Here is a 12,007-nt window from a genome sequence, read left to right on the forward strand (position 1 = left end):
ATACAAACAAATAATATAGATGAAGATCATATCACATATATATATATATATATATATATATATATATATATATATATATATATATATACTTTGAGACAATCATGTTGTTTATGATGATCATAGAATAGAAATGCATGATTGTCATTGTGCAGAACATTCATCTTCAATGCAAAATATAAAATAAAAATAAACCAAATAAAAGACCGAGACAAACAATAAGATTATTCTTGTTTTTATTGTTATTTTGACGTCATAGACGTTACTTGTTTCCCTCAGTGTCTGTTTAAGATTTCGCGGGTGTAATGACACGTCACACTGGGATTAGAGGATGTGGGCTGGTCCTGTAATAAAATCCTGCTCGGCTCTGCTCAAACTCTGATTCAGCTGCTGCTGCTGCTTCTTCTGCTGCTTCTGCTGCTGCTGCTGTCGAACACACGGAGCGTGTCAGCGTTTCACAGACACGAGCCTGTGCGTCTGTGGGAGAACAATCACGGAAAAGACACGGTTGATCGGTAATTTTACGAGGACTAATGCGGGATACATCCACGGGCTTCCTCTGGGTGGGTGGGTGGATGGATGGATGGAAGGCGCGTGAAGCTCCACGAGCGCACCTGCCTGTCGTTTCTGCAGAGTGAGGAGTAAAAACCGGAGGAGAGGTTGTCATGGAGACATGAGAGCGGCGATGCTGTGACCACTGGACCGAAGACAGAAGGACAAATAAACATCCGTTTGGACGAGTTGTGCGGGACTGGATCAAAGGCACCGCTGCGACAGACGTTTCTTGCGTGAGGACGCGCGCGAGGTGATCCACGAGCTGACTCCTGCATTCACACGGACACGCACACGGAGGATATGGTCCCCGGGGCCCCCGGCATCGCCAGCACCACCACCATGCTTCCAGCATCCGAGGCTGCCAAGATCTACCAGACCAACTACGTGCGCAACTCCCGCGCCATCGGCGTCCTGTGGGCCATCTTCACCATCCTCTTCGCCATCGTCAACGTGGTGTGCTTCATCCAGCCCTACTGGATCGGGGACGGCGCGGACACCCCGCAGGCGGGCTACTTCGGTCTGTTCCACTACTGCATCGGTAACGGGCTGTCCCGAGAGCTGACGTGTCAGGGCAGCTTCACGGAGTTCAGCAGCATCCCGTCCAGCGCCTTCAAGGCCGCCTCCTTCTTCATCGGCATGTCCATGGCGCTCGTGCTCTCGTGCATCGGCTGCTTCGCGCTCTTCTTCTTCTGCGGCACCGGCACCGTGTACAAGATCTGCGGCTGGATGCAGCTGGCTGCAGGTAAGTGGACCGATATTATTGGCATGCTGAAACTTCATTCACACAAACTTTTGTTTCTTCATTACTAGTTTCATGTATGGGCTACATGGGGGAGTAGTGTCTAGCACTGTTGCCTCACAGCGAGAAGGTCGCTGGTTCAAATCCTGGTTCAACAGAGTTTGCATGTTCTTCACATTTTCTCCCTCAGTCCAAGAACATGCAGAGTTTCATTTTGAGCATCTAGTTTGGCCAGTAGGGGGCGGTCAAGTGAAAAAAAAGGTCTTCTTTTTGATATGTGCCGATAAATAGTTAACACAATATAAACGTATATATGATGCAAACTTCATCTTTAATTTAATCATAACTTGATGTTAAAAGGCGCACGTTTGAGGCATCTGCTCTCACTTGACCACAGGTGTAAATGTCAGAGGGAATAACCCTAACCCTAACCCACCTGCAGGTCGTGACCTGTGACCTCACCTGAGGATAAAGCAGGGTTAAAGTTGCAGTGTGTTTGTTTATCATGAACAAAAACAATATGACATTCTTTTTATGCTGCGTCCGTCATCTGTAAATGGGCGGTGCCAGTGTGTGCAGAGGCATCAGCGTTTAGAGTCGTTTTGGGGGCGGGGTTTGTGTGTATGAAGATAATATAGGGAAGTTCTGTTTCCCGCATTCTGAGTTCACAGCGTACTGCGACAATCGCGTTTATCGTGTCGTGGGATCATTTTTTGGCACGATGGGAGCGTGTATTGATTAATTAAAGCATATTTTTGCCAACATTATATCCTGGACATCGTCATATATCAACAAAGACAACTGAGACAGATTTGTGCCGTCTGTGTCGGTGTTATTGGCAAAGCAGACATTTCTTTGATAAGTGATTCAAAATTTATATATAACAAAACCTCATGAAATTGCTGGAAAAATAAAAGGTATAATGTGACCTTTATATTATACCTCTTAATTTCCTCTTAATAATGAACATGAAAAGAGAAGGAAGGGCACACCCATCCATCCCCACGCTCACTAAAATGTTATTGATGCTCTAATGCGTCCATGTTTGTGTTCCTCGGATCAATAACTGAAATCAATTCTCTCATAATGAATCATTATAGCGTTACACTGTAACACTGATGTGATCCTGGAAATATCAAACTCACAGCATCAGAATCTTTGTTTTATACCAAACACTGCCAGTGACCATCCAAACCATTTACTGCTGACTGAGACACAGTAAAAGATATCTTCCATCCTGCAGCTAAGTGTTTCTGTGCACCTGTTAAGTGTGTCTGTGCACCTGTGTTAAGTGTGTCTGTGCACCTGTTAAGTGTGTCTGTGCACCTGTTAAGTGTTTCTGTGCACCTGTTAAGTGTTTCTGTGCACCTGTTAAGTGTGTCTGTGCACCTGTTAAGTGTGTCTGTGCACCTGGTATCAGCAGAAAGCCACAGAATCAGAGGTGAGGTAACTGGAAGTGCTCTTAAAGCGCTTCCAAGCACTCACTCCATTTCCTGGTTGTTTGACCAACAGCAGAGAGCCACCTCCCCTCCTCGCTGCCTTCCCTCCTCGTGTCCTCCCCTCCTCGTGGCCTCCTAAGAGCCTCAGAGCTGCCGCTCAGTCCAGTCAATAAAAAGCCCATTTGCTTGCTGGAGGTTTATTGATCCAAATGTTGCTTTACTAAAAAAGACAACAAGCTGCAGCTGGAGTGTTGTAATTCAGTTGTGTTCAGTTGTGTTATTGTTCACTGTGACAGACTCAGAGACGACTCGCTGTCCGCTCCATGCATCATCACGCTCTCACTGACCAAAGCATGTGTGCGTCGTGTGGCCGCTCAGTTTCACACTTGTTTTAAAAAAAGATGACCGATACTGACCGATACTTACTCATACTGATACTGACCGATACTGACTGATACTGACCGATACTGACCGATACTTACTCATACTGATACTGACCGATACTGACTGATACTGACCGATACTGACCGATACTTACTCATACTGATACTGACCGATACTGACCGATACTTACTCATACTGATACTGACCGATACTGACTGATACTGACCGATACTGATACTGACCGATACTGACTGATACTGATACTGACCGATACTTACTCATACTGATACTGACCGATACTGACCGATACTTACCGATACTTACTCATACTGATACTGACCGATACTGACCGATACTTACTCATACTGATACTGACCGATACTGACCGATACTTACTCATACTGATACTGACCGATACTGACCGATACTTACTCATACTGATACTGACCGATACTGACTGATACTGACCGATACTGACGAATGATACCGATTTCCATCACTAATGAGAAACATGATCGATTAAATCAACAGCTTCATCAAAAATGAAAATAATCTTTAGATTACAGTTAAAGTCATATCAGGGGTATATTTACAGATATCTGATCATTCATTTTAGCCAATATTGGCCCAAACGGATGTTTATTGTTTATTTAAAAACTGCACTCACGTCCGTGTTCCCGCTGTCGGATAAATTGACGGCGAAGGATTTCCCGTTACGAAGGAGATGACGTGAAATATTCCAAAACACATGTGACCTCATTATTTCATATAACGTGATAACAATGTTACAACACAGTCTTCATAAATGCAGAAATGTTCCTGTTTGATAAATTCTTACCATTTTCTGTCCATAAACAAGTTTAAAGTCATGATAAACTGCTTCATTTTCAAATATTTATTATCGATATCGACTGAAAACATTCATTTATACTTTTTAGGTAAAAAATAATCTTGTATTTTTGTATTATTTAAACACTTCTATTCATTCAGTCTCTCTGTATACATTTAGTTTTACTGATCAGATTATAATCCACAGTTTTAAACCTGATGTACAAAGTGTTCCATTTAAAAGTAAAGCAGAGAGCTAATGACATGAGCTCGCTCCTTATCCTCGTATCATGAAGGACTGGAACAGTGTGAGAGGCTTTACAGTGACGTGACATCATGACACGCACACACACGCACACACACACACACACACACACACACTCGCACGCACGCACGCACACATTCACACACTCGCACACAGCCCTAAACTTCATCAGCTCCTCAGAAATGAGGTTCTGTCCTCATTAGGACCAGGTTTTGGTCTGAACAAACACACTGCTCTGTCTCCAAGTGTCCAGCTGTGTCCTCTCGGCCGTCTGTGTCCTCCTGGCCTGCAGAGAGTAGCAGAGGTCACAGAGGTCACGCTGCCGTTTCACAGCGAGTCAAAAAAAGGAAACCGAAATATGAAAGACAGTGTGTGTGTGTGTGTGTGTGCTTGTGTGTGTGCGTGTGTGTGCGTGTGTGAGGATTAAGAAAGTGGATCACCTCCTTTGACTGTTGAGGATTTTAAAGGGACAGCGTCACATATTGAGCCTGAGAACACAGAGAAGTTAGTGATGATCCTTTTGAACGATGACATCATCTGTGAAAAACACGAACAAACAAAGAACGAGAGTGACACACCTGATGGTGAAGTGGTGAAGTGGGATACTACAGCATACCAGGGTCTGCGATATACGACGTGCACTTTGGGGCTCGTGGAAGTAAACCAGGGACTCAAGACCTGGTTTTAGGGTCAGGGTTAGAATTAGCTTTAGGGAATGAATGAATGAATGAATGTTATGAATGAGTGAAGTTTCCAGGAAAGGAAATGAAGTGGATGTGAGGTCCTCTGAAGTCATGGAAACCAGACCCTGTGTGTGCGTGTGCGTGTGTGTTTGTTTACACATATTTTTGAAGTCATGGATCACAGAGCACAGGCTGAGCGTGTGTGTGTGTGTGTGTGTGTGTGTGTGTGTGTGTGTGTGTGTGTGTGCCACACATTCCTGCGCTCGCTCGTTGCCATGGAAACGACACTCCGTCAGGGCTGCCGCTGCCTCCGCCGGCAGCATCCCATCATTCCCGTCCCTGAGGAGCTGCAGACAGTGAGGACACACTTTGGGAATTGATGCACCCTAGTTGCAGTTCAAGGCGTCGCCATGGCAACGGTGCAGAGCTTCGATTTCTTGGCTGATCCTTAAAGAAGAGCCACTTGTTCAGGTGAGACCTGAGGAACTCTGCAGCGTGATCCATCACGAGAGGACGGAGGAAACAACTCTGGGAAATGATCACATGAATTTAGAGTTGATGATGAACACACCCAGAACATGGGAGGAGCTTCTCCTGCCGTCGTCTCACATGGTTCCACTCTGACATGACGATGGAGTAACGCTCACAAACTCAGAGAGAGACACACGTCGGCCTTCTACGAGCTCAGTGAGCCTTCATCTTCAGTCACTGCTGATATTTGAACCCTTTACAGAATCATCATCGTCGTCATCATCATCATCATCATCATCATCATCATCATCATCATCATCATAACGAGACACGAGATCACGTTCATGTGACACTGACCAGAGCAAGAGCCCGCGGCGCGACTGACGAGACCGGCGGAGAGGAAACACACTCACCACCCCCACAACAACAACAACAACACAACAACAACAACAACACATTAAAATGTGTTGTTGTTGTTGTTGTCCTACATCAGGACGGAGACACAGACGTGATCGTGGTCTGAACCAGTGTCGAGCAGCTGAGGAGTTCAGCCCGTCTCCATGGCGACGCAGCATCTTCCTCATCCAAGTTCTATTTGGAGCGACCTCCTTCCTCCCAAACATGAGAAAAAAAGAAGCTTTAATTAAAACTCAGAGGACGATTTTTTCCACGTGACACTCGACTTCAAAGACGTGAGACGGCGTCAGACATCGTCTCCTGTGTCCTCAAACAACACCTCCTCCTCATCATCATCACTTTTATGCAGATTAACAGGAAAGAAAAGCTGAGATTGTGCTCAAAGCATCCCATAATTTCCAGGGCTTTGTTCTCACATTTGTGCGTCAGATGGACTTTGATGATTTAAGAGTTTCTTTTGAACAAGTCGCGTTTTCTCCTCTGAACGACGACGAAGACTTCAGTAAAATACTGAAACATCAGAGTCGTCGTGTTCAGTATCAGCGAGTACAACACAAATACAAATACTCACATAAACGTGTGTTTAACTGTCAGACTTTAGAAAAACTCACTTACATTTCATTCTGCGTTGGTGATGAGCTCAATGAGGACAAGCTCACGGCTCGGGAAGCTGCCAACTCTCCTCCTCCTCCTCCTCCTCCTTCTTCTTCTTCGTCTCCTCCTGAGTGAAGTGCTGCATTTTTAAACAGCCACTTTCATTCCCTTCATGTCTCAAATGAGCTTCATTGAGATTCTTCTCTTCCTCATTTACGTCGTCTCCTCACATTTAAACACAAACACACTGAAGGATTTCTTCTTCTTCCTCTTCCTCGTTTCCTGTTAGAGAATAAATAAATAAATAATTGAATAATAAATGAATAAATCAGTTTTTCTGTGTCAATAAAGAAAGAGTGGAATATATTTAAATGTATTTGTTTTGCAGCAAAACCAAAAACTTAATATGCAGTTAATTTAACTTTATTAGCTTCAGGCTATTATCTTAAGCTATGAAGTAAAATAAAAACAAGTTTGACTTAAATATGTGATGTGATGATTATTAATTTATTTTATTTTTTTAAAAAGAAGAAAATTACACCTTTAAAGCAAAGAAAGAAAGAAGAACGTTCTGAGGGAAATGGCTTTGTTTACTTGCTATAGCCTATTAGCTTAGCGCAAGCTATAGAGCGAAGTGACTGAAGAAAAGAAAACAAATGCACTTTAAAGATTGTCTTGACTGCTTTTAACTAAGAATTTATCTATTATTGACTTTGATGTCACTTTCTATCTTTTTTTCTTCATTTTAGCTGCGTAAACTTTATGGCTAGCTTGCTATGAGGCTACGTACTGAGCGCTAATGTTGTGAATCAGCTTTTTTTTATTCAGTTAACAATTATTAAACAGTTATTGTTTAGTGTTCATTTTAAAAGAAATGTTAAGATCAGAAGATTTAAATATTAAAATCAAACATTTGTTCCGTCATAAATGTATTTTCTTAAAGCTTTTGTTTGTTGATGAACGGAATATTGTTTGTCCGACAGTCCGATAAAAACGAAATCTATTTTGGGAGAGAAGAGAGGGAGGGAGGGAGAGAGAGAAGAGAGAAGAGAGGGAGGGAGAGAGAGAAGAGAGAAGAGAGGGAGAGAAGAGAGAGAAGAGAGGGAGAGAAGAGAGGGAGGGAGAGAAGAGAGAGAGAAGAGAGAGAGAGGGAGGGAGAGCTGTCCTCTCACACTGTTAAAAACACACGCTCATGTTTTTGGATTCAAAACCAAACTTTGTGTGAATATTTGACTGAAAACAAGAAATCCTTTCATTCTGTACATGATGTTCATATAATGACCGTGGTTCTCAAACTGTGGTACGTGTGCCAACATTGGTACATGAGCTTCAAATGGATTATAAATAACGTAGTAACAAGTGACGTCACTGTGAAGTGTGAAGCATATTTAATTAGAATAAATCTGCCTCCTGTGAAAAGTCTGTCGCTGACATTTACACGGCCGTATTTTAACGTTGATGTATGTCTTCATTTATTTATTGTTATTATTATTATTATTTAAGTAAAGTACAGTGGCGTGTGCGTCATTTCCACGTGGTGTAATAAAGGTGTAATAAAGGTGTAATAAAGGTGTAATAAAGTGTGCGTCTGTGCTCCGGTGACGCAGGCACGTGTCTGATCCTCGGCTGCATGATCTACCCCGACGGCTGGGACAGCGACGAGGTGAAGAGGATGTGCGGCGAGCAGACGGACAAGTACACGCTGGGCGCCTGCTCGGTGCGCTGGGCCTACATCCTGGCCATCATGGGCATCATGGACGCTCTCATCCTCTCCTTCCTCGCCTTCGTCCTGGGAAACCGCCAAGACAGCCTGATGTCTGACGAGCTGCTGGGAGAAAGTAAGAGCAGCATCCTGTGTCCTGCATGCTTCACATGTTTCTCTGCTCTGAACCATGCCGGACCCGGGTCCCTGAAGACCAGGACTGGGGAACACTGTTGTTGTGGCTCCAGAACCGTTTTGTTTCTCACTTTAGAAGAACTAACAAACATGTGACCTCAGTGCCTTTAATCAGTGCTGGTCTGGTGTTGGTCAGACCAGCTCAGACCAGCATGGAAACAGTTGTGGTCCATGGTGGTTTGTTCTGTATTCATTTGTGTCGATTTTTAGAACGCTGTGGTTTCAGTAATTATCGCTGAAACAGAAACAAAAGAAAAAAACGTTTGATTTCAGCTCAAACACAAAAGACCGGAACACACACATTGACTCACATGGTTCCACATGCACCAGTTATTCATTTGCATACATTAGACACACACACACACACACACACACACACACACACACACACACACACACACACTGCCACCTTTATACAACACTGCTACCTGCTGGAGAGAGGTGGTTCAACATTCTCCAGAACAAGGTTATTCATAATAGTTGAGTTTTTATTTAGTTTTGACTTTTTGTTTTTCAAATGTGTTATTTTTATTAGTTTTTATTTTTGTAACATGGAGTGAGTTTTCAGTCAAAAGTCATAATAAATCCACAAAAGATTCAGTTTAATTAATCGTTTTTACTCTAGTTTCTTCTTTTATTTCATTTTACGAAAAGTTTTTTTTAAAATTTGAGTTTTCATGAAGTTTAGTAAACTGGCTCCATACTCACCAAACGTCCGTCTCTCCTGCAGAGACCGGGAACAACGCCATCTAACTTTAAGACGGAGGAAAAACAGTCACACAAACAAACACAGGTGAGAAAGTTAGTGAAATGTTCTTTAATCTGAGGAAAAACTGACAAAACTTCTTTTTAGGCCAAAAACATGGTGAACATTTCAAAGAGATGTGAATTATTTGATCAGTTTTTCTTTATTAAAGAAAAACTCAAAACCTGGTCACATTCATAAAGTGAAATAATCCCAGTTACATTCAAGTTTCACGCTCAAAAATAGAATCCTAATAATGATCATAACTCCACTGCTACGTTAAGTTAAGTTAAGTTAAGATAACATGTATTTTCCTACTTCAACAGTAGGATTTAGTCTGGACATAAATGTGTTGACGTTGTGGTCGCCATGTGACGCTTGTAACGTAACCCTGTGTGAACTATTGTTATTGTTATAATCTCACTCGTATTCAGTTAAACTGCAAACATTAGAATGAAATAAATGCATTCTAGTTAAATGAATAGATGAATAGAATGTTGCTCTGTGATGAGACATCGACATCATTATTAATAATATGATTCTTTGAGATTTTTCATTCATATAATAACCAGTTTAGCTGGGATTAAATTAAAAAAGCATAAAAAACCGGTGTTTGTAAGTGTGTTGAAGTGCAGACGACTGACTTTCCTTTGTGCTTCCAGGTCTTTCTGCCGAGATGTGACACGTTACTCCAGGACCCAGCTTCTCTCTCCTCGTCCGTCTTGTGGATGCAGAGCTGATGTGTGAAGAGTTCATAGAAGAATTAAACTTCTCCAGAAGAGGTCGTCGTCGTCGTCGTCCTTGTCGTCTGGACAAAGATGACCTCGCGGCCGTGTGGAGGTGACCGGGACGACCTCACGTCCTCCATCAAAAATACAGAATTGTCTGAATGTACCTGTTGGGCCGCGTGTCCATGTGAGGAAAGCTGCCGTCGTTCACGCTCAGCTGTGTGTGGGCAACAAAAGAAAAAGAGTCTTCATGGGACTCAGTGACATCCGTCAGGACATTTCAGGACAAGACATCTGTGGACTGTACAAACAAACTGGAAGGACAGTGACGTCTTCTTCTTATTCAGTGTTTGACGTGACAAAAACAAGACGTCAGAGGTTTTAATGGTGACGTTTTTGCAAAGATATGTATATAAGAAATAAAAACTTCACTAACTAGATTAAAAAAAAAAACAACCATCAAACGTATCAATACTATTATCTGTGTACAGCTATATGTTGATTATGTCCCACGTGCGTTGTCTTATGGACTCATATTAGTGTGTGCCATTACTGTAATCTGTAATCTGTAATCTGACGCTGTTGTGATGTAAAAACGGCCAAAAGACACTCATTTGAAAAGTTTCTCTTTTTTCATTATCTGACAAAACTTCCAATGAAACGAAAACAAAACTCTAAAATGTCACTGACAGTGGTCTATTCACTATTCACTTATTCACTATTCACTTATTCACTAGCTACAGACTGTTAGCTTAGTTTAAGATAAACAGTCGTCTAACTTCTATTAAAATGATTCTTACTGAAAAGAATTTGAAGACTATTGTTAGACTGTTAGCTTAAAAAAGAGTTGAATGAAAATTGAACTTAAAAACACTTAAAAAATGCAAAGTTATCACAAGTATTTGTTTGCTAGCTACACGATAATAGCTTGATTAGCATAGGTTTGAGGCTACAGCTAAAAGAAAACCCTGTCAAACTACTTTAAACTGTAAATGTGACTTTAAAAACATAACATTGACACCTTTTGTGCTAAAATGTCATGGCGAGTGGGCTTATTCACTAGCTAGGCTGTTAGCTTAGTTTAAGCTAAACAGTCACCTAGCTTCTATGAAAATAGAGAATTAAAACTATTCATGTTACTGAGTTTGAAGACTATTTGACTGTTAGCTAAAAGAAGGCACTTAGCTTCAGACAAAATTGAACAAAGTAGTTAAAAAATGCAAAGTTATCACAACTTGTGGAGCAGGCTCGTTTGCTAGCTGCACGTTATAGGTTTATTAGCGCAAGTTTTAGGCTAGTTCACTTTAAACTTTAAATGTTTTTTAAAAAAAAACTCTTCATCTAAAACATCGCGGTTGTTTCTTCACTTTTGAACCTTTTCTGTATGGATTTGTCTGGAGGAGCAAAGATTTACATTTTACATTTTATCATGTGACATAATAAAAATTAAAAAAATACTAAAGACCAAACTGTGTTAGGAATGTGTTGCTTCAGTGTTTTTATCACGTCCGACGTCTCAATTATTATTATTATTATTATTATTATTAATAATATATTAGCTCATGAACTGTGATTTAAAGACACTCAGTGATTAAAGTTTACTTATCTATTTAAAGTCAACTAAAAACGTGCCCAGTGTAGATGAAGTGTGTATTTTCATACACGTTAACACAGATGTAGAGAATACAGGGCAGTTTAACCATTTTAAAAACGGTCACAATGAGATTATAATCTCTTCAGAGATTAACAGATAAACTAAGTGCATGCTTGTGAATCCTCGTCAGTGAAGCGGACGCGAGAGACCAAGGTAAAGATTTCCCCAAAGACGCGTCGTCACCACCAGTGGTATAAAACTGTCATTACAGTGATTTATTATAATGAACCATGAAAATAGCCAACCAGTGCAGTGTCTGTGAGTCTCTCGCCTCCACACAAACATACACTCACACTCACACACAAATAATAAAAAAAAAAAGACAAAGTCGAACAGTCCAGAGAAGAAGGGAGGAAAAGAAATAAAAATAAAAATAATAATGCTACAGTCACAGAAACATTCAGCTTTGCCAAGAAGAGCGTTCATATTTACAACAAGAGTTCAAAATGGGATGGAGCCAATTGTACAAGCGTAGAAAAGAAAAGAAGCAAATATTTACAACCTGTTCCTGGTGAAAGCCGCGTTAACCACCTATACATTAAATTACACTTTCTACAAAGAACCATTGATATTCAAAAATAAACCGCTAACGTCCTAACTGTGGGCGAGAC

The 12,007-nt window shown here is 41.4% G+C and overlaps 1 protein-coding gene across 2 annotated transcripts; it reads left to right on the top strand.

The window, feature by feature from the left end:
* The first annotated feature begins 251 nt into the window (after positions 1-251).
* Positions 252-10,024, top strand: lhfpl3 (LHFPL tetraspan subfamily member 3). Of its 2 annotated transcripts, XM_058625665.1 has the most exons (4): positions 254-1,294; positions 7,980-8,210; positions 9,000-9,062; positions 9,677-10,024. In XM_058625665.1, the coding sequence occupies exons 1-3, from the start codon at positions 853-855 to the stop codon at positions 9,020-9,022; spliced, it is 696 nt and encodes a 231-aa protein (XP_058481648.1). In that variant the 5' UTR covers positions 254-852; the 3' UTR covers positions 9,023-9,062; positions 9,677-10,024. The 2 variants fall into 2 exon arrangements, with proteins under 2 accessions (XP_058481649.1, XP_058481648.1); XM_058625666.1 differs by lacking the exon at positions 9,000-9,062 and having other exon boundaries at positions 252-1,294.
* Positions 10,025-12,007: the final 1,983 nt, after the last annotated feature.

This window comes from Solea solea, chromosome 3 (assembly GCF_958295425.1).
Source record: "Solea solea chromosome 3, fSolSol10.1, whole genome shotgun sequence".
Taxonomy (NCBI): domain Eukaryota; kingdom Metazoa; phylum Chordata; class Actinopteri; order Pleuronectiformes; family Soleidae; genus Solea; species Solea solea.